This window comes from Electrophorus electricus, chromosome 14, assembly GCF_013358815.1.
Source record: "Electrophorus electricus isolate fEleEle1 chromosome 14, fEleEle1.pri, whole genome shotgun sequence".
Taxonomy (NCBI): Eukaryota; Metazoa; Chordata; class Actinopteri; order Gymnotiformes; family Gymnotidae; genus Electrophorus; species Electrophorus electricus.
In genome coordinates this window covers 14,996,130-15,018,718 of record NC_049548.1, presented here as the reverse complement: position 1 = coordinate 15,018,718, position 22,589 = coordinate 14,996,130, and the positions used below count along the sequence as shown (strand labels likewise).

The window sequence follows — 22,589 nt, the reverse complement described above, 5'->3', positions numbered from 1 at the left end:
ACAAGTGGAATTGTCACTTGAAGGCATAATTTACACAAGGCTGTTTTTAAGGGAAATGGGTGGAAATTAACATTGATTTGTAATCTCATTGGAGCATATCCACATAATATATTTGGAGGAGGGTCTCTGCTATTACTAAGTGAGACCAAAACAAAGTTGTCCTCACATGCTTTCCAGTGAAAAACTGGATCTGTTCATCTCTTTTCCAGCATCCCAAAAATTACAAACCACAAAGAAGATAATAGACAGAATCCTGGCAGGAATGAATTGACTAAAAGTAGGTCTTTGTTGTTTGCTGTTTTTGTAATCTTTTAACTGCATAAAATGACAGAAGAACTGTCTCAGGTGACTAGAAATCTTCCTATAGATATTTAGTTGTTATAGAGATTCAATTGTGAAAAGAGCTGAAATTCCTCTTTAACACCCAGCCTTAAACTGCAAACCTCTGTTTCCAGTATAGCTCAGACAATTAGCTCACATATTGCATCTATCAGTTGAGTTGTATATAGCGTCTGATTGCAACTACTTTGTCATCAGAAAGACTGATGTAATCTTTACAAACCTTAAGATACTTCAGTATTGTTGCATGCAGATGATAGGTTGATGGTTATATCCTATTAAATAATCATTTAAAGATTTAGAGATTTGGCATTTCCAGAGAAAGTGTAATAGACATTTTGTTTTTCTACCAAGAATTTCTGCCAAAAATCCAAAAGGAATTTTGAAAATAATTGTGAAAATAAGACATTATTTTATCATAGTCAGGTTATTTAACATCTCATTGATTTTGAAGAAGCCTTTAGATCATAAATACAAAATGAGAATGAATGTATCACAGAAGTATACCACATTTCAGTAGAAACCTCTCAAGAGAGGATACAAGTGTCACTGTAAGAACCTCTAAGTAGTGCCTTATCCAGACCAACCTTGTCCAGTGCTATTGAGTCAACTTGATGAAAGTTGTGAAAACATCTGTTAAAATTTGCAAACAGAGTGGAGGGGATGTCTTGATTATTAAGTGTTCTAAAGTCTCAAATTGCCCCAAATATGTCTGGGCTGGTGGTTGTCTGGATGCTCAGATTGCAGGGTGGAGGTGCAGAGAATCTTAAAAATACAAGGCATTAAGCTAATTAACAAATGTATGTCACTGACTGAACAGTAATGTACAGTACAGGCTTGCAGGGTAAAGAGATTAAGTAAGTACATGATAATACATCTCTGTATAGGCTAATCATATATTCAACATAATCAGTGGATCTAAAAAGAATTTAACATCCAGAAAGGAGACAACCTTAACAAACAAACAAACAAACAAACAAACAAATAAATATATAAATAAATGAATGAATGAATGAATGAATGAATGAATGAATGCAACATATAATATCTTTTTCATGGAACACACAGTGCCTGTAAAGGGTGTCATCAGCTGGCCTTTAGAGGCTTAGACCATCAATTACACAACAGGGGACTGTTACCCAACTCTCTCACACGCAGTGTCCATGGGAAATATCTGTCCTCCTGAACATGCACATCTGTTAAAACTCTGCTTCTCTAGCATTCCACAGATAAAGTCAAAGCAAGACATGCCCTAAAACACTCTTGATTAAAATGTTACACAACACCTTAAGTGTTTATTGCTGATATAAACAGTCACTCTTGGTCAAACTCAAAAAATAGCAGCAGTTAATGGCATTCATAAATGTTGATAGCCATCAAGAATCAGAAGATATTATGATAATCAACAGCTTAATGAAAATGAGACATTAGGCAAAAGGAGACAAAAGGAGAGAGAGAGAGAGAGAGAGAGAGAGAGAGAGAGAGAGAGCGAGAGAGAGAGAGAGAGGTGTGTGTGTGTGTGTGTGTGAGAGAGAGAGAGAGAGAGAGAGAGAGAGACAGAGACGGTAACAGCTATGGTCTCTACACGTGATTTTACTTTTGATACACAGTTTTTACTTGTGTCAGCATGTTAAATTCCCAGATAAAATTCTTGAATAACATAAATGAAGAGGGTGTGGCTTCAGAGCAGATCTGTATGTTGGTGATGTGGTTATAGCAATAATTGACTTGATACTATTTGATACTAATAGTTTTAAAGTATTTATTTGTTTGAATTTTTGTATAGTATCTTCTTTCCAATACTGGTAAGTCGCTGGAACAAAATGTATAAGTATTTTATGGCTAAAGCTAGCTGTGATTGACAGGCAAGTTTAATTATAAAGCTGGTTACAAAAAATTAAAGGTGCTTTACAAATAAATGAAAGTATACGTTATCAGATGTTGCATTAAGATGTTTTTCTAAAAGTATCACATACAATTCCATTTATTTTATGATCTATTTATTTTAGAAGATTTATGTTACTTTTTTAATAACATATTTCTAGACCTTGGTGGTTGATACATTTATATTTCATTTGTTGCAAATATGGTAAATTATGTTTAACCATTTCTTTGAAGATAAATAATAAAACATAAATCTATATCATAATAGTGGAAAATGTTTTATTTTTCTAGTCAGCTTTTTAACCAAGAATCGTTGAAAGCTAAACTGACGAGCTAAATCTGTGAAATTGAGATTCACTCTTACGTCTACTGTTTCATTTGCCCAGTCACACTTTACATTCTTCAAAGCGTCCGTCTCAGTGCGTTCGTGTTTGAAAGTGGTGGCCGCTGCTAGCTAGCTAGCTAGTAAGTTTAAATTATTCTTGTTGTATTTTAAGTATGTTTTAGATAAGATTTGTTTAACTGTGGCTAACTAACTTTGATTTTGGCATGCTGACATGTAACTAATGTGGTCGTAACTGGGGCTACGCAGTGTATCCGCACTGTATCTAGCTAACTAGTTAGCTTACTGTCTAATTTGATCAGGTATAATTAGCTAACCTAGCTAGCTAACTAGCTTACTATCGTACCATAAAAAAGAGGCTAGCTAACGAAAGCTGACTGGCTAAATCATGACTTCTCCGGTAATTTTATTGTAGCTGAATAGCCAAAGCTGGCAAAGCTGGTAGTTCGGGACATTTTACGTCTCTTTTGTAGCCCTAAGTAATGAATAATAATTATACATATTATAAATTATATAGCTATCTAGGTTAGCTAAGTCCGCAGCTAGCTTTAGTAGGGACGTTTTTCACGGTGCCTGACTACCAGGACATTTGGCTTTTACAGTAGCTAGATATTAAGCCATAAGAGTTTTCGTCAAGATTGTTGATAAAATATTATTTATTGGTTTCATATTGAAGAACCCAGAGTAAACATATTTACTTTTTATGGTGTTAAACAGTCATCCTGACATCACTGATATGACACTAATGCTTCATATTTAATTCTCATTCATTTACAGCTGCTTTCTGCGTGTAGAGTAATGTTTAGAAGACTCTTCCAACTGAACTGCCGTCTGTCTCACCTAATTTTTAGCTATAACATCTTCAAAAGCAGTACCTATTTCCTGGGCAAAAACTTTCCAACTTTACATAATTTCTCCTGTCTTCATTCTCCCTTACATCTTTCTTATACATTTTGCAACCCCTCCCTCCCTTTCTGCTGTTCCCACCAGTATCTCTACTCTTCGCTTGTTTTCTCCTCTCACACCTCTTTGAAGCTTTATTCTTGGACCACTCAGTCTAACCAGTCTGCTGTTACCATGGATTTAAAGGGAGTTCTTGAAATTCTTGAGCTGCTTGCTCCCCTTTCATTGGCTGAATCATGGGACAACGTCGGCCTGTTGGTGGAACCCAGCAAATCGGGTCCAATCAAAACAATCCTGCTCACTAATGATCTCACACCTGCTGTTATGGATGAGGCAGAAGTGATCAAATGTGACCTCATAATTTCATACCATCCACCTCTGTTTCGACCATTCAAACGGCTGGTTCAGAAAGACTGGAAACAGCAGTTGGCTGTCAGAGCAGTAGAAGGTGGCATTGCAGTTTTCTCACCACACACATCATGGGACAGTGTCAGAGGTGGACTCAATGATTGGCTGGTAGGAGGAGTAGGTTGGTTATTTTTAAAATTAACACCAAATTACAGAACATGCATATCCTTCCCATTTCTTTTTAATTTACTACATTTGCTCTCTATCTCCAGGTAGTGGACAGGTGTTGGTGTTGAGCCAGGCTCTCTCAAGCGCCCCACAAAGACATAGATTAGACTTCACTGCCAAGAATCAAGATGAGCTCAACAATATCTTGATGCTACTGAGAGAGACCGAAAACAGTGAAACATTTCAGTATAGCATTCTTAGGTATGTGGTTTGTGTATTCAGATGTGAAATGAACTGTGAAGACCCATCACGTCACATGTTATCATCCATGTTTTCAGAAATGAAGAGGGTGGCCAGAGAGTGATCCTGACCTGTCCCAGCTCGGCTCTGACACCTGTTGTTCAGACTGTGTTAGGGAATGCCACAGCCAGCCAGTCCCTCAGCATCACTCAAGTCCAGCAGGTAACATCTCTTACAGCTCAGCAAATGAACAGCTCTCCTTACATTCTAGATAACATAAAGGCTAATAAATTTAACGACTATTGTATGTTCACGAGATTGCTTGTTCTAGTACTGTACTAAAAGGCATATTTAGCCTTTTACCAAAACAACCTTGCTGAGATGGTAGCCAGTTAGGATCAATTATAATATTCCCTTTAATTAAGAGCTGTTAATATGCATGTGGTCAGGAAATATATATTCTTCTGTACCCCTGTGCATTAAGTAAAGCAGTCTGTACATTCATTAATTTTGTTCGTTGTTATACATGTTCTCAGGCATGCATTAGGAAAATGATAATAAAACATTTTTAAAGTTCTTAAACTTTTCTTTTAATGTGTTTTACTGTATTTGTTCTGTACTGTTTCCATCTATTCTATAGCCTCCTCTCCTAGGCTGTGGCCAGGGGCGTCACAGTGTTTTGCATGAGCCAGTGTCCTTGGCTATGGCGGTCCAGAGAATGAAGATGCACCTTGGTCTGCGTCATCTCCGACTGGCTTTGGGAGATCAGAAAACATTAGGTGAGAAAAATATTGTAAAGGGAGGATTTAATACAGCTACAATGCTAAGATTCATTCTGTCATAGTAATGACTGAAGTCTGGATTTAGTTATGATTTTTTTCCCAAGTCACTAAAATGCTGGAAGAATGTTTCCTTTACATAATTCCAGAGACTGTACTCTGAATATTAAAATTAGCAATATAAAGAATAACACTGTAAGAAAAGTAAAAGGTTTGTTTACATTTCTGTCGTATTAACACAGAAGGCAAAAAGCCTTCTGTTCTGATCAAGGCAGGGGAGTGATTGCTTGACAACAAAGATGTCCTATCTTTGTCCTGTTTTTGAGAATTAGACAATATATGCTATGCACTATATGTAAACACAAAGATATACCGATACCTATTTGATACTTTAAAGGTGACAGTTTTACTGTTATATCAGACACACATTATGCTGTACTAAATGAGACCGCCAGTAGAGACATTTCATTTAAAAATGTTATTGTATAAAATGGAAAATATGAATGGGACTAGGCTTGCATGTAGTCTGTAATTTTCTGTTGACAATATTATTGATTACTATTTGTTTGCCTTGGTGTCTACATATGAAGATTCTGTAGTAAAGAGTGTGGCCGTGTGTGCTGGTTCAGGAGCTTCTGTCCTGCAGGGGGTGAATGCAGATCTCTACATCACAGGTACCTTAAAACTTGTCTACATTCTTGAGTGTATATATAACACCATACTAATGTTTTAATATATAAACAGTTCAGAAATCAGTATTTGGTGGAATAACCCCAATTTTCTATCACAGATTTCATGCAGCTTGGCATGCTCTCTCTTTCACATTGCTCATTAAATAATATTAGGTTTAGGACATCACCTAATCAGTAAATTCATTAAGTAGAATAAGGTGTGCGTGCACTAGAATTCAACAAACACTGGAATAGAATGGCTGCCATATACATAGAGATGAAATTTTTGAGTGATCTCTTAATTTTTTCAAATGCTTTATATATATATAATATATATATATATATATATATATATATATATATATATATATATATAAAATATGGATATGGGTATATAGATATACTGTATGTGTAAAGATATATTACAGCTGCATGGTACAGGGTGAAAAACCTATATTGTGGTTATATTACTATATATTATGACTGCAAAATTATTTGCAGTTATATTAATGCAGTACTGACCTCTTAATGTAATATGATTAAAGATTGCCTTCATTTTTACTAAAACCATTTATGCTTGTGAATATTGTGACTGTTGTGATTCATCAAAACCCCCACCTAATGCTCATCAGCAATATTTGTACTTGGTCATAATATTCACAGCACTGAATAAGAAATGTGATGTGCTGTACAGTACTGTGCAAAAGTCTTAGCTGCCCAAGCAATTCTAAACTGCTAAGTGGACATATAAACATTAATACTATAAAACGTAACATGATTTTGTGTTTATTTTTAATGGAAAGTACAGCTGTGTGTTGGGATGCTGTATGCTACCGGCCCTCCCTGTCTGCTGCATGTGCTGAGGTGCTTCTTTGGCTTTAAAAACACTTAGCAAGATAAGTTCTGATACAATTAAACACAATTAGAAGGCATGTCTGTCTACTTAAAAAACGGTCAGAGCAAACTGGAGTCAGTAAACAGTGCCGTGATAAACATCGGTGCCTGAGACTTTTGCACAGTGCTTTGCTTTTAAAACAGCCCCAGTTCTTTATGGCTGTTGCAAATGTTCCTTTACAATTTTGAGATTACACACACACTTTTTACACCTACAAACACAGTTAATTTCCATACTTGAAATTTATTAATTTATTAATATACAATGAGATTTAAATCAGATTAGGAAAAAAATCTGATGTCACTGTTGTTCTGATCTGGTTGCTCACTTTTAGGGGAGATGTCCCATCATGAGGTCCTAGATGCTGTTGCTAGGGGCACGAGTGTCATTTTGTGTGACCATAGCAACAGTGAGAGGGGTTTCCTGACTGTATTTAAGGAAAGACTGGCTGCACATCTACCAGACTCTGTTACCATAGCAATCTCCAAAAGAGACAGAGACCCATTGGAGGTGGTGTGACCCGCACATTTTCAGTTATGCTCTTAGACTGATGTATGATAACAAAATGTATGATCACACCTTATGATGTCTGATTCATGGAACCTCAATGTTATTTAAAATTAATAAATAAAATTACTCTGCATGGGACTTCTCAGTATTTATATGCTTTTATTTGAATGATTGAACAATGTTAAATATTTTTTTCAAAGATTAAAAAAGTACAACATCGAGTGTAGTGTGAAGAAATGTGTTACATAGCTAGTGGGATGGGGTTTTTATGAATGTAGTCTGACAAGAGGGTAGGGTAGTCCGACATCACTCCTGTAGCTCCAACTGCAAAAGCAGCATCCATGTCACTTTCCTGATTACACACAAACAACTGAACCTGAGAAAGACAGGGGTGCATTTAAAAAATGTTATTTATTACATAGTAAGAAAACTGGCTGTGGTGAAATGAAAAGACTCAGATTAATGTTTTCTGAGTAAATCACTGGATTTTGTTCAAGCTGTAATTGTTGAAAGTTGGTGCACTATATCTTTTATGGATACACAATTATAATGATCATTACAGAGGAACATAAGAAAATCACCTGCATTCCACGCTTCACCAAGTGCTCAAACAAAGCCTTTCTCATGGTAAGCCTATAAAACAATTAAACACTTAAAAATAAGAGTAACCTTATGTTTTTGAAAGTAGAATGGGATCTATCACTTACTTTTCAATGACAGAGATCACAAATTTTTTCCGAAGAAAGGTCTCTTCTGGAATATATGTCCTGTACAAGCAAACAGTATTATAGTATGGCAAAATACATAAAGCTTTTATCCCTTTAAGATATAGCATAAAGAACACCATATCAGTTAAGACTGAACATTGCTGGACATTGATTTTAGTAGGTTTGTTAGGCCCCTTCTTTGTTTAGGTTTGGGCAGGAAAGTTGCTGACCTGTTGATTACTCTGGGCAGGTAGAATTGCAGTAGGCCCTCTCCTAGCGGCACGAAGGGCAGAAGACCGGTGTAATAAAGTACAAGTAGGAGGCTCCCTCGTCGCAGAGTGAAGCTGTAGGGCATGAAGGGGTTCTGTGTATGCAGATTAACAGTACAATTACACACAGAGTATATACAGTGTTTGCCGAAACACTAGGTAACAACGAGTTTTCCAGAAATGTTTAGATAAATGTATTTGCTTGGTAGAGCAATAAAAACTATACTGTATCACTGTACCATTTTATGCTAATTGTTTTTTGCATTGTGTTTTCTGAATGAATGACGTATATGTTCTGTTTAGTATACATATGAGCAATTATTGACAGATAGGATGCGCCTTACCACATCTCATTAGACAGAGATGGGCATACTAATGTACCTGTTTGCGACACTTTGCCATGATGTCAGAGACCTCAGTAGCCCATACTGTGATGCCCTCTCTTTTATACTGTTTCACTAGAGAGGAGACCTAGGGAGAATATAGAAAAACAAGTAGCATTTTTCATTAATCCAAACATTTTACAATTATTTATTAAGCATGATAAAATACCTTTTCTATCAGTAAATCATTGTTTTCTTTGACTTCAATGTTGATGGGTATCTTTGGGAATTTCTTGAAGACATCCTCTAGCAAGGTGAACCTCCTGTCTTGTCCTGTGCCATAGTGGCCTGATGGAGATTTAAGGCAATGTTCATGTACTTACTCTGTTATTTAATGAGATTCTGCTTTGCAGCTGTTATAAATATTATTATATTTTGACCCATTGACTCATATTTCATGTAGCCTTTTGTTAATTGTATTGTACTGAAGTGTGAATGGTCTAAATTTACCAGAGTTGAATGTAACCTCAAGCTTTTCTTTATAGGAAGGCAAGTCCTGAAATATGAATGGATGAGATTTTTATGTTAATTATGGTTTAATCATGGTTTTGATTAAAACAAAGAGAGAAATTTTATAACGCTAACCTGAAATTTCAGGGAGGAGATGTCAATATTGTATCCTGTCTGTCTTTCAAGGTTTTTGTCATGGGACACAACCACATATCCATCCTGGGTTAAATGACAATCCAGTTCTAACATTTCAGTGCCCTCTTTCACTGCACTGAGAGAGTTCCAGAGGGCTGATGTAAGTATGATGAAGACTTTTTTTTATTTTTATTAAATGCGTGTAAAAGTTTATTTGTTAACAAAATAACATTTGTTAGTTGTTATTTTTGGAGAACATACTTATATTCATATACTTAAATTTTTACTCATGAAACTGTACTTTCTCTTTGACAAGCTGTCTTTATTTGAACTCAGGAGGCAGACTCAGCTTTACTTACTGTGTAAAAGCTGCCATAGTGTTTTCTATCCGTTCTCCAGCACCTGAGTAAAAAGACCCCGTACCAAGAACCATCGGTAAATTATGTTAGAGCACACACTGTTCACACATAAACAAATAAACAAATATGGCTAAAAACATTGAATACAACAATTTTGTAGCTTGTGCATGAAGCAGCTAAATGCAGTTTTGTCATGTACAAAATTACTCACCCCCTCTGTGGGAAACATGTCTGCTGTGAAAAGCTAAACATTTCTTCTTATGGAGAAGGAGAGGATTGCGGAGGAAATACCAAGAGCATATCATGTAAACACCCAGAGCCAAGGCACACAGCAATAGCCATAGAGCAGCCTCTGCCATGTAGAGTGGTATGATGCTTTGTTCAAAAATGTCCTGATGTTCTTACTTATTTATTTTCACTTTGTCTTGCTACAGTGTGGCCTTATATAGCCTTATCCAAGCATTTGAAATGACGCAAGTGTGTGTGATGGTATGAAGGCATGAGTGAGGCATGACGTGTGGTCAGGTATGACAGTTTAAAAGAAACAGCTGATAAAGATTAAAGATAAAGTATTAAATGGATAAATCCAAAATGTTCTCTTTCTTGTTTGCATAGCAAAATATACTGAAATAGAATCAATACTAACAACTATAATTCAGCTGTTTGGCCCATGGAAATAATGCTTCTAAAGTATGAAGTGAAATATTTATCATCATTGCTTTCTGTTGAAAGGGAGACTGCAAGGATTATTTCCCAAGAAACATCATGTACACTTTATCACATTAGAAACACCAGCAGACCAAACCACAATATCCTCTTTCTAAAAGCAATTTAACCTTGAGTAAATTGCTGCATATCACAATGGCGACCACAAAGCTGTTCCTTAATCACACAGCAAAAACTTACACAATGGTGAAACCAATCATTATGAAAAAAAATCCCAGTGACCCCTGTCTTCTCAGAAATGCACAGTAAATTAATTCAAAATTAGTTCCGAATCAATAGATGATGAATAAAGTAGAGCTAAAGAACTAGAATGAGGATCAAAACAATATACCATGATAACATTAAAGAGGGTCTTGATGGGTATTTACTATAGATGTGTTACAACTGAGGTGTTAAAAATTCAGATTGCAGTTGAGCAACACTTTAAACACATTTAACCTTAAGCACATTGCACTTTAAGCACATTTCGCCCCGGGACTGTTCATTGTTATGAGCAAAAACATGTGTATTGCTGTTAATTTAAACTGAGCTTGCTAGTACTACTATTGGGACCTAAAGGGCCACACCTGTCTGCTCGTAAACACATTAAAGGTCATTACACCTAATGACTCCTGCCCCCCCACCCTGGGAGAGACTTTAAGAGGTGGAGGATTCACACCTCAACTTCCCCTCTCTCCTCGGTCTGCATTATATCCCCCTAGCAATCCTTCAGGTGGCAAATGAAAACAACTTTAGGCTCAACTCGTAGGGCCCACGGTTGAAGACACTCACTGACTGTCTTCAGGGGACCTCCTGAGACAGAACCCTTATCAAGCTCACCATATCTAAGCCTAACTTGTTTGCAGGTTTACATATGTACATGTTTTCGCTGTGAAAAGGGACGGTTTAAAGAACGTTTATTGTAACAACTTAGGATAACAATCTAAAGATTGCTCAGTTGACTACAAGGTAGAATAAAAATAAAAGAGACCAAAGGATTTTCAATCACTGAAGGTACAATTTATTATTGAGAGGAATAAAAAGCAGTGAATTAAAATATACCCCATACCATGCACTGCATTCAACAGCTATGTACCATTCACAATGTGAACTAAGTGTATAGGGCAGCAGATTTAATGCCTGTGGGAGCTGAATTTGTCATCAGGTGTCTCTGTTCCATGTTTTTCTTTAACTGCGTGTTATTCTAAGGCTGTTTTTGAGACATGTGGCTTCTTTGTGTCTGAGTCATAGTGTTTATCTAGGAGAGCAAACTGTAGCAGTAAGACCAAACTGCATATCAGATGGTTCCACCTGCAAACCCAGCCCTCCACCTCCTACTGAGAGAGAGAGAGAGAGAGAGAAAGAAAGAAAGAAAGAAAGAAAGAAAGAAAGAAAGAAAGAAAGAAAGAAAAAGAAATAAGGTCCTCGTACATGTGATTTTAACTTCAGATATCTCACAGGCTTCTATATGCAGTGCCTAATCTGTTTCTTATTGTGGCACACAAAGGCTGTAAACATGGAAATAAGTATGTCTGAATATTAATTGTAAAGTTGGTTAAATTGGCATGGTAAAGTTGCTATTAAGACTCAAAACAAAATAAACGTTAATGGAAAAGGGAACTCTTCAAACAGGCTCTCGTTGGCACATATGTAGGTTATCTGTCCCATCCATCATCAATACACTTGAGACTCCTTAGTTTGTGGTATTACACTGTCTATCCGTCCTCCCACCATGCACCGGACATCACAGGGGATGGGAATCCCCATGTGTGTCATCTGCAAAGTAAACAACATGCTTTGAGACCACAAATCTTTGTAGTGATGGCAATCAGGAAAAAAGAGACCTATAGTTGTAGGAAATTGTTTTTAAAAAGGATCTGTCATGTTACACATGCATATAATTCAATTTACATGTTATAACACTTCTTGTTTTGTGGAACATCAGAATGGGTCCTTCTCCCTCAGCTCCATTCATAAACACTTATGGACTACTGCTGTCTTTAAGAACACACGTATTACTCCAAAGCTAAACAATAAGACCATTGTGTTTGATTGCAGTCCTCGATATACATGCAGGAATTTGTATTAGAATCTGTACATAAATTTGAGTGTGTGTGTGTGTGTATGTATGTTTATTTGCTTAGGCAGTATGTAAAGGACAGGAGTATGGACCCTAGTGGCCTGATGAACACAGAAGGAGAATGGGGTAGGGGTGTGAAGACTTGACCATTTGGTAGATGTGCTAACACGCACTCACCTATATAACACAAAGGGACAGAGCCATGAGTGTTAAAAGAAGAAAAGCAGATCACGACAGTCACCAGTGGAAGAATAGAGATAGGTAAAGACAAAAGACAAACTGTAGACTACTGGAACATAAACCATGTTAAGACTTTAAATAAGTTCATAAGTCATTCAGGAGATCTGAAGAAAAAGGGTACCCAGAGAAGATGCTGGGAGTGGAGATGTACCCCAGTTTGGCCCTGGCGGCTCCAAGACTTGGAGACTGCTATTATCGAGGTAAGGCAATTTTTACTTTTATTAAAGTGACTATCAGAGAAAAACAAGCAAGGAGAGGAAAAGACCAAATGTTGGTAATTCTGGTTCATAAGGATGTGAAAGGCTTGATTCACTGGCTAAGATGAGATTCAGAAAAAATTGAATACGTCTATCCAGTAAGTCTGTGTGAACGAAAGGGACGAAAAGATGGGAGTTATAAAAATAATAATAACCTATTAACGCATATTCATATAGGGTTTTTACAGACCCTTTGGAAAAGAGCTGTCTCACCTAAATCAATAAGGTCTCAACTGTATCAAGATTGTTAGGGGACTTTATACCAGTTAAAACTGGATTTTCACTGTTTGAAATTAAAATTTTATGATTCAATAGATTGTGTTATTGGGGAGTGAAATTTTTCATCACATTTACATTTACAGCATTTAGCAGATGCTCTTATCCAGAGTGACTTACAAAAAGTGCTTTGTCATTTACGCATAGAATACATCCTAGCCAGTGGAGTATGTTAGAATTAAACATACCAATGAACTAGAATACTGTAGAAATACAAGGATCACTGCTGATGCCTAGAAGTACAAAATGTATAAGGTCTATCTTAAACAATAAGTACTAGAGTTTGTTAGACAACATCAGTGTAACTAGTTTAGTCAATCAATATAGGAGCAGGGTCAGTATATTTAAATATTTCATGAATAGATGGGTTTTCAGTCTGCATTTGAATCATCACTGTTTCTAAGGTTACACTAGTTCTTGAAGGGACTTCTAAGACATTATATTCACCTCATCAAAAGTTTGACACTTAGCTAATACACCAAATCTGGCTAACCAGGGCTATTATACAGCTCTGTCTTACATAGAGTTATTCTGCTTGTTTGGTGTGAGCTGTCATTGTCTTTCTACCCTCCAGATCGAGGGCCCTCAGACCATATGCCTCTATACCCCATGTCATGTGACATTGCAGCAAGAAACCTCCCCCCTCGCCTTTTGCCCCAAGCCCCTACAAACAGAGAGACTACTGGGAAAGCTCAGGAGACTGTAAAGATGGAACTGGAGAATATATCACTATGGAAACAGTTTAGCACTGTTGGCACTGAGATGATCATCACCAAGAAGGGCAGGTAATGCATTTTTGACTAAAGTACAAAATGAAGCATGAGTTAAAGGAAGATCATAGGTCATTACATTTTGTCTAGTGCCCATGTAAAACAATTTATACTGTCATGGTAGAACTGAATGAAGTTCTCTTCTTTCAGAAGAAGAGTTTCTTTCAGAGGTCTATTTGACTGACCTGGACATGTGTATTTTGGATTATATCTAGATTTAGTGTGTGATTTTGAATGTCTTGCAGTAATCCCCTCAGATGTCTCATAATATTATGAACATTTTTAATTATTGAAGAATGTGGAAAATATATTTGATGCAATATATTTGATATTTACTCTCTCATTCCCATTTATCTCCCTTTTTCACCATCAGACGGATGTTTCCCCAGCTTAAGGTTAAATTGACAGGCTTGAACCCATCTCTGCGTTATATTCTCCTGTTGGATATCGTACCTGTGGACTCCTCTCGTTATCGTTTCCAAGATGACAACTGGCAGGTGGTGGGTGGGGCTGAAGCCCGACTTCCAGACCGGGTGTTCATCCACCCAGACTCTCCTGCTACTGGAGAGCATTGGCAGAACCGCATCATATCTTTCCATCGAGCCAAACTTACCAACAACACACTGGACACACTGGGATATGTGAGTTTAGACATGACCTCATGGCGGTTTTATGTTATTCTCATGTTTGTGAAACCATTTAAGAGAAAATACAGGAAACATTTGTAATTTTTTCATGTCTGTACTAATTAACCAAATCAGCAATGATTCTTAAGGATCCAATAACATCACATCACTACATCATTGTGTTCTGCACAAATGTTTTCATGCTGAACCTCCCCGTCTTCATCAGATCATTCTCCACTCTCTGCACAAATACCAACCCCGAGTGCATGTAATTGAGGCCAGAGATGTGCTGATGTGGGGAGGATCTCAGCACTCCTTCATCTTTCCTGAGACCCAGTTCATTACAGTTACAGCCTACCAGAACAACAAGGTGAGAAAACCAAAATTAAAGGATTATGACATTTGTTATACATGTGAATTATTTCTGTACAGTATGAGCACTATGTTCAAGGCAACACAGTGAACAGTTCAGACAAAATTAGAACTTTAACACAACAAATAGTCTGAGTTGTAAATTCTTTATCTTTTTAGATAACTGAACTGAAGATCAACTCCAATCCCTTTGCCAAAGGCTTCAGGGAGGATGGCATGAACTGCAAAAAGTGAGTCACACATTCAGGAAACATGCATGCATAAAAAGTATAAGAAATTATGAAAATTTTAAATCTCATTCTTTCCAGACAAAGAGATGCAAGACAGAAGCGGAAATTGCCCCAGCCCTATCAAGAGGAACCTTTAGATATAGGTAATAAAATTGCTTTAGTGATAACAAATGTGTGAAAATTGCTGATCAGTTCATTCCATAATTCAGTGTTTTCTCTTTCCTTAAGAATCATGTGACCCATGTGATTCCACGGAGCTGCTACCACAGTCTATGGCACTTCAGAGGTCCACTCTGCCTGATTCAGACTTCTGCTCTGATGTGCCATCTTTTCCAGAGCAGACAGAACAGCAGATCAACTCTAGACAAGCATATCTGGAATCCCAAATGACCCAGATACATCCAATCCCAGAGATCACTGATTCTATAGACAACCAACCTCAGTCAACATCAGATAATGTTGTTAACAATGAATTGCTTGATGGGTGAGTCTTAGAAATGAAGACACTGAAATATATTTATACTGAATCCAAGCACAAAGATTGGCCATAGGCTGCGACTTGTTGTTTTAAACAATTATGACAATGAAAACAATGACAGTAATTCAGTTCTGTAATTCTTTTTAAATTATTTAATCATTCACAATTATTTACATTTATTCTCTTCTGTTCCCCTTTTCATTTACAGATCTACACAGATTATACGTCTTTCTTCATACAGTGCATTTACATCTCCACAAATAACATCATCTCCCCAACCAGTGCCTCTTCCTCAGCCTTCACCCCTCTATTCTGTGTCGTCCACTCAGACATCTAATCTACCATCTTCCCATTCTAACCCCTCTTCTCTGCCAGATTATTCCTCCATGGCTTCAACCAACTATGCAATTCTGGACTCCTCTTCTTCAATCACCTGTTCTTCTAACTCTGCCTCCAGGGGCTACATATTCCTCCACCTCTCACTCCTCTTCTCCCAGCTGCAGCCCCACATCCTCCTACCACTCTGTTCTTCCATCCCAAGATAACCTAGGCCCTCACACACCTACAAATACATCCTTTTCATCCATTCCTCCATCTTCATGTCAGGCTGTCACCACAGGTTCCAGCCTTTCTATAGACACAGCTCAGGACCAGAATGTTGATGGAGAGTTGGCATCTTCTAATTCTACACCCTCTGCTGTCCAAGACTCAGCATCGACTGCTTTTCCGTTTCTCCCAGTGCAGTCCTCCAACAACCCAGAGCCCACTACTCCATCAACGCAAGTCCTACCCACATCTGCTTTCCCCTTTCCTCCAATGCCACAGCCCAATCCTATTAGTGTCACACCAGACTCACACCAGGTCCAGACTGATTTCCCCTTTCTTTCTATGCAAGAAACCACCTCCAGCGGTATGTCTACCTCGTCGGTACCGGACACAACTGCCTTTCCTTTTCTATCACAGCCAAGTCATTCAAATCCTTCAGCCTCTCCGTCTGTACAAGCCCCAGTGGCTTTCTCTTTCACAACCACACACCCATCTTCAGCTTCTCTTCAAAACCCTTCTTCATCTTTCCAAACTCATTCAACACCTGTTTCTGTGGCTTACTCTTCTTCCAGTCCGATAAACCCAGTGCCAACACAGGCTGTCTCTGGCCCCACACTTAACCCTGCCCCTGCTCATTCTCTCTCATCTTTATCTGCTTCTCTGCCCACACATGCAGTCTCTGGGTCCCAGTCTACCTCAGCTCAAACCCCTTACGTATCATATCCCTTTCACACTTCCATCCCTGGACCACATCCTCGTCAGAATCTAGCCATGGCATCTGTTGGCTCTTCTCATGGTGTTCAGGCCCTTCCCAACATGAGCCAAATCCAGCCCACTATCTCCCAGTCATTCCCGACCTCCCCTTTCTCTCATGTCCCTCCCCAGTGTGCTAACCCTTCTCAAATCCCTTCACAGCCTTTCACTCATATACAGGCTTCTGTAGCTTCCCATCTTCCACATTCAGCCCTCCAAAACCACCCCATTCACCAAAGCTCGTCTCATACACATTATCCTGCATCTTCCACCAATGCCTACCCTCCTGTTGCTCCATCAGAGATAGGGTCTTTTTCTCAGGTTAATCCAGCTGCCCCTTACCTACCAGATGTGGTACTGCACCCTCCAATTCTCCCTCCTATAGATCATTCCACTCCACCCTCCCTCTATAACCATTTTCCTTCCTATCCTCTCCGTCTGTGCCAGGACCCCAGATCTTCCTTCCATTTACCACTCAGACACATTTTTAGACAGACCCAGCATGTACACTCTAACAGTCAAGGGCCCTACCTTGACCTTGGGGGAAGACCTACATTCTGAAAAGGCATTCAGAAGATCGTTTTAATCTGTTTAATTGTGCATATGAAAAAGCTTTGTAGTTAATCATAGATAAATTTATCATAGATCAATTGAGTGTCCCAAGGTTGTTTATAATCTTTGATTAATGTTCTAAATGACTATGTATTGCCACAAAATAAAAAAAAGTGTGTTTGTAGCACCCTTCCTTTCTGATTCTTTCACTATTTCAGGGCACTGACATTCTTTCAAATTGCTTTGCAATGGCCTTTCCCTTCAATACCCAACAGCAATATCTTAATACAACTCTATTTAAATCAAAACAAAAATGCCCCAGTAAATATCATTATACACTATACAAAATATCATTATGCATCTATATTACCATCAATAACGTCATTGAAAGATAAACTGTGCAAGGGCAGAGGAAGTGTAAAACTGTTCACGGTACTTAACGATCTGTCATACAAAAACAATCCTGAGTTAATATTAGAGATCGCATGAATCTAGAGTAAACTTTCTTTATGTCATTGTTCAGCATATTACATTTCACAAAATAGAAATGAAATATTCACTCTCAAGAAATAAGAAACCTCCACCAAAACCATTACAATAGGCAAAATATCAACATGGCATAGGAGTGCACTAAATCAGCTGTATAATGCTTTGACTTTCTTCATCTTACTCATCTATGGAATGCACAGCCTCAGCACAATTTCGCATTTTCCAAGTTGAAATAATGTATTTTACCCATTTGTTCAGTAACAGACAGTGTTTGGGTACTTGACTAGTAATCATAAGGTTGTCAGTTCAAGCCCCACCAAGGTTCTGCTGCTAGGCCCCTGAGCAAGGCCCTCAATTGCTCAAACTATAGTCAGTCATAATTGTAAGTTGCTTTGGATAAATGCCATAAAATGTAAATATAACAAGTGAACTGGGGCAGTAGGGCAAAGTCATTAAATAGCAAGTGATACCTACAGGCTCCTCTTCTTTTGGTGATCCAGAGGACAAAAAAGAGGGAACTAGGTAAACAAAACCATAGATAGCAAATACATCCTAGGTCTTACAAGATTTCAAACACCTTGCAAGATCCAAAAACACAGAAAATGTAGGTCTATTATGCTTCATCATATTAGAAATAAAATGTATTTCACTGTTTAATTGATTTCAAAGGCTCATGAAAAGGACAGTAGGACATTTGATCACACAATAGTTTGCAAGGAACAAGTATATGCGCTTAGTCATTTGGTAAAATGGCAAATCATAGATGTATTATAATATCTCCAGCATTTTTACCCTCACATTCATTTGATTGTTTGAAGTAAAAAAAAAAAAAAAAAAAATCAGTCAGATTTTGGCCCTAAACTAAAAGGACACAATTAAACTGGCAGTAGCTTTGGTTAAGAACTATTTTATTTCTATATACTTCCTTGATTATTTATGAATTCCTTTACAGACCTTAAAAATTAGTTTTTCTCTGTACATTAAAACTTGAGGCTCCTACTGGTGTGGCACCCAAGTATAACTTTCAAGTATATTATACTGCACCCAAGTATAACATCTTTTAACAAATTGCTATTTTTCACTACCTCTAATCCATTTTAAAGTGTTCTTCAAACCAAATTAATTAGGGAATTTTCCTTTACCTAGAAAAGAATGGAAAAACTGTTATACTGAAACACATTACAAAGGGAAGCATAAGGGTGGCTGTTGAATTGTTGACAGTGTTAACTGACCATACACTACAGACTCAGTAGATAGAGATTAGGTTGAAAAATATTACTTTAATGTTCTGAAGCCCTATTCTCTTTGCACAGAAATCTCTCCTGCTCTATTTAGAGCCACTGAACTTCCCCTGAAGTCTGCGCCATAGCTCTCGCCGTAACAGATCTCTCTCCTTGCGGATGCCCTGCAGTACAGCGCGGTTCTCCTGCGCTCGACGTGCCAGGTATGGCAGTGTGTCGTCCACTGAACCGTATGGCACAGATTTGTACACTGAGAAACCCTGCTGGGCTGGAGAGGAAGGGGACAAAGGAATGGACACAGGAAGACCAAATAACAATATCAACATTTGTTGCACACATGTGCTTCAAGAAAATGAAGCAGGGATGAAGGATGTAGATGGGTTTTACCCAGAGTGAGAGACACATGGTCACACATCCCCAACAACTGGCCAAAACACACCAAACCCCCATCTCGACTGATCTGTAACTCATCCATCCTGAAAAAGAGATAAGTGCTGTTTTTTACCATGAACCAATCATTTGGATTCTCTGTCAGAAATTGTTTCTGGTCAAGGATTAGTTTAACAGCTCCTCAACCACAGTGTATATGCACATGGTGACATACTGTGTTATAGTCCTCCTAACGGACTCTTCATTGTGAGTTGCAACAATGATCTTGTAGCGGTCTGGATTCTGGGAAATGAGGTTCAGCATAATTTCCAGAGAGCCGTTGTAGCTGCAGGTAAATGTTGTGCAAAACATGAGGGCGAGGAACTGTAGCATGCAAGTAATTCCTGGGATCCACTACTCTAGCTTTATGATCCTTTTACCTTTCATTTGTTTGCGCCCAGCTTTGGTGAATGGGGTCATCTCTGCCTTCTTTGCCAGCCAACTTCCTCTCCTTGTCCATGTAGGCACCTCGTACAAGTTTAATTCCAAGACAGAAAGATTCATCCACAGACAGGCGAATGGCGTTGAGCAAAAGGTCTCTTGACTCCTGGAGGAAGGAGAGAAAGCTCACATCTGTACATACTCATGATGTGTCAAGCGTAAAGAAAGCTTGCCAAAAACATCTAAACTAACTTTTAGGTAGCATTGATAAGTGTTCCAGATCCAGGCGTCCTCTTGATTGAACTTTTTCATCATCGCCATGGTGATGACTGAGAGGGCAGTGTTCATGTATGTATACTCAGCATCAACTAGAACTCTGACTTTGTTAATACTGGCCTGGTAACAAAAAAAAACAAAAACAACAACAACAAAAAAAAAAACGTTTTAGCACATAGCTGAATTCTTTAAAGCTTTGATACTGAGTGTCTTAAAGTTGTCTACCTGTCCTATTTGATTTAGTCTGCACAGGCCACGCAGAAAATGTGCGTTTTCACTCTCGCTGAGGCCAGGAAATGTAACCACCTGTCGGTGAGACACTCACAGTCATGCAGCACAAACAAACTTGATGAATGGTTTTCGACTTGAAAATGTCTCAAACTTGGTATAAATAACAATAACAATAATTTTATCATCATCATCATTATCATTATTATTATTATTATCATCCTGGTGCTACCTCTTTATCCATAGCTTTAACAAAGAAGTTAAGATCATACTTTTGTTCCTTCATCAAAGATGTCAGCTTAACCTAAAGTAAAGGCAGTAAAGAGTCAATTCAATAGCTTGGGCTGACATTGTGTATTATTGCATTAATGCAGCTAGGATGAACATTAAATGGTGTTTTTGTTAACAATGCCATTTGGTTTTGTTTGGTTTTATATATCAGTCACTTACACAAAGCTCTGGGCTGACCAGTGCTGTGATCTTCAGCTGCATCATGGGATCTTTGCTCCAAGAATTGCTGTGGGACATGCGTACACATTCCAACATGGACGCCAAGTTGTCATCGTACCTTTGCTCTCTGTTGACATTGTAACATTAGAAAAGAAAGAAGCTGCTGTATGTCAGTTATGTTTTGATGGGTTATTAACTATTCTTCCCAAGATACCTATCAGACATTTCATATTCTGCTTTCAACTAACTATAATCCTAGCTAACCCTAAGTCAATGATGCATGGAAATTAACAGTATTGTTGAAAATGGTATACTTTAGCTTCATCATCTAAAATACACCCTACTTTCCAAAGTCAGTGTATGAAATTCTTTCTTTTGCATTTTAGAAAATTCTACTCTATTGCCTTGAATATTTTATTAAAATAAAGTATCAGATACCAGACAAAATGTGTAGGTTGCTAGAATGGTTTTCTGAATGGTCTACCCAGTGCTCTCTCCTAGGTCCTCCTCAATGGGCACAGCCAACATAGGCCTAAGTCCCAGTGAGCTCATCTTCCTCAAGGACTTGTCAATCTCAGGCTCCGTTTCCCCTGCTACAAACTGAGCATACACAAAATGGACGAAGGACCATGCTGAAACCCCTCTTTCCAAGGACGGTCCCGTGCAAAAGACATGATCTGAGAGGAAGAGATGTGTCAAAGAACACACAAGCAGAAATATGCAGACACATGCATTATTTCCTTTTAGATCCAGTGTGTTGGAGAACAGAAGTTTATTCAGTCAGACTGCTTGTGGACAGGAATGTACTGTATGAAAGAAAAAAAAAAATCTACAACATCTACAACAAACATTACAGTGTGTGTGTGTCTTCCTCATAAAGGTCAAGGTGAAACAGACAGACACCTCACCATAGTAGTATCTGTGCCAACAAGACATGTCAAATCTGAGTAAATGAATCTCACCTTGCCAAAGTGGTTGACCAGCAAAGGAAAAGAGCATAGCCTGAAAACTCCGAGCGCTCGTACAAGCTCCCATAAGCTCTTCTCCCGGAATGCCTGTGGATCCTCAAAGGTCAGTGGGGCAGATGGAACTGGGAATCTGAAGTTTTGACTCCTGATGGGGGCAAATCCTGAACGCTCTGATGTCAATTTTCGAGGGGGTGCACCCATCACACGCAAAGACAGGAAGCAGCGTAAAGTGTGTGGCATTAGAACCGAAGCCATCCTTGGATTGTGTTGACTTTTTTTTAACCTTAGTGTGTGATTATGTTGGAGGGAGGGCTTCAAACTATTCCAAATACAGTATTGATCTCCAGCAGATAGGTGGTCTTGTCTTCTTTCTCTCTTACCTATAACTCACCATGTAAGTTTAGTAATGAATGCAGTATTTCTTCCTTCCAGTACAGTAATTCTCACTAACAAAATAGTACAAATCTGTTTCATCAAATAGTTACATTACCTGAAAGTTACACTTGAATCATCCTGTCTACCTGTCGAGTCACAGGCATCATATTTTGAAGTGAACCCTTTGCCCAGACTAAACAAGTGAATATATAATGAGAGAAAAAAAGATGATGACAAGAGCCTGTGACGCCAGGGTTGGGTTTGTGGTAATTACTGACAAACAGCCTGAACTTTGGGTCGGTTCTTAGGGGTGAACACCTCTAGTATAGTATCTTCACCAGAACTATTCTCCTGCATTTTGTTCAATAGCACACATTCTGTGACACAGTGAGATGACATACATTCCTCCCCATAACTTTACCCCCCTGAAGACTGCCAAATGCTTTGAACAGTAAAGCACAAATATTTAGAAGTATAGAGGTGA

At 38.2% G+C, this 22,589-nt stretch overlaps 4 protein-coding genes across 5 annotated transcripts; 2 read left to right on the top strand and 2 right to left on the bottom strand.

Moving 5' to 3' along the window:
• Positions 1–2,608: 2,608 nt before the first annotated feature.
• On the top strand, positions 2,609–7,218 carry nif3l1 (NIF3 NGG1 interacting factor 3-like 1 (S. cerevisiae)). 2 transcript variants are annotated; one of them, XM_027026205.2, is made up of 7 exons: positions 2,609–2,688; positions 3,344–3,998; positions 4,090–4,246; positions 4,324–4,447; positions 4,866–5,004; positions 5,595–5,678; positions 6,905–7,218. In XM_027026205.2, exons 2-7 carry the CDS (start codon positions 3,365–3,367, stop codon positions 7,087–7,089), a joined length of 1,323 nt encoding a protein of 440 aa, XP_026882006.2. In that variant the 5' UTR covers positions 2,609–2,688; positions 3,344–3,364; the 3' UTR covers positions 7,090–7,218. The 2 variants fall into 2 exon arrangements, with proteins under 2 accessions (XP_026882006.2, XP_026882007.2); XM_027026206.2 differs by having other exon boundaries at positions 2,635–2,688; positions 3,557–3,998.
• Positions 7,219–7,306: 88 nt separating this feature from the next.
• gdpd3b (glycerophosphodiester phosphodiesterase domain containing 3b) lies at positions 7,307–9,918 on the bottom strand. The gene is made up of 10 exons (XM_027026207.2): positions 9,595–9,918; positions 9,384–9,426; positions 9,025–9,160; positions 8,890–8,935; positions 8,609–8,727; positions 8,438–8,527; positions 8,018–8,151; positions 7,788–7,847; positions 7,662–7,713; positions 7,307–7,456 (listed from the first exon to the last, which is right to left on the bottom strand). Exons 1-10 carry the CDS (start codon positions 9,740–9,742, stop codon positions 7,322–7,324), a joined length of 963 nt encoding a protein of 320 aa, XP_026882008.2. The 5' UTR covers positions 9,743–9,918; the 3' UTR covers positions 7,307–7,321.
• A 1,602-nt stretch (positions 9,919–11,520) lies between these two features.
• Positions 11,521–17,330, top strand: tbx6 (T-box transcription factor 6). The gene is given in 9 exon segments (XM_027026195.2): positions 11,521–12,608; positions 13,516–13,726; positions 14,085–14,352; positions 14,564–14,707; positions 14,869–14,939; positions 15,018–15,082; positions 15,168–15,423; positions 15,626–15,875; positions 15,877–17,330. Coding segments are annotated over 9 exon segments (2,736 nt in total). The 5' UTR covers positions 11,521–12,538; the 3' UTR covers positions 17,278–17,330.
• Positions 17,331–18,951: 1,621 nt separating this feature from the next.
• prodh2 (proline dehydrogenase 2) lies at positions 18,952–21,985 on the bottom strand. The gene is given in 12 exon segments (XM_027026209.2): positions 18,952–19,266; positions 19,386–19,474; positions 19,603–19,713; positions 19,808–19,974; positions 20,061–20,204; positions 20,310–20,390; positions 20,542–20,616; positions 20,763–20,889; positions 21,247–21,377; positions 21,379–21,420; positions 21,422–21,439; positions 21,725–21,985. Coding segments are annotated over 12 exon segments (1,428 nt in total). The 3' UTR covers positions 18,952–19,084.
• Between the last annotated feature and the right edge of the window lie 604 nt (positions 21,986–22,589).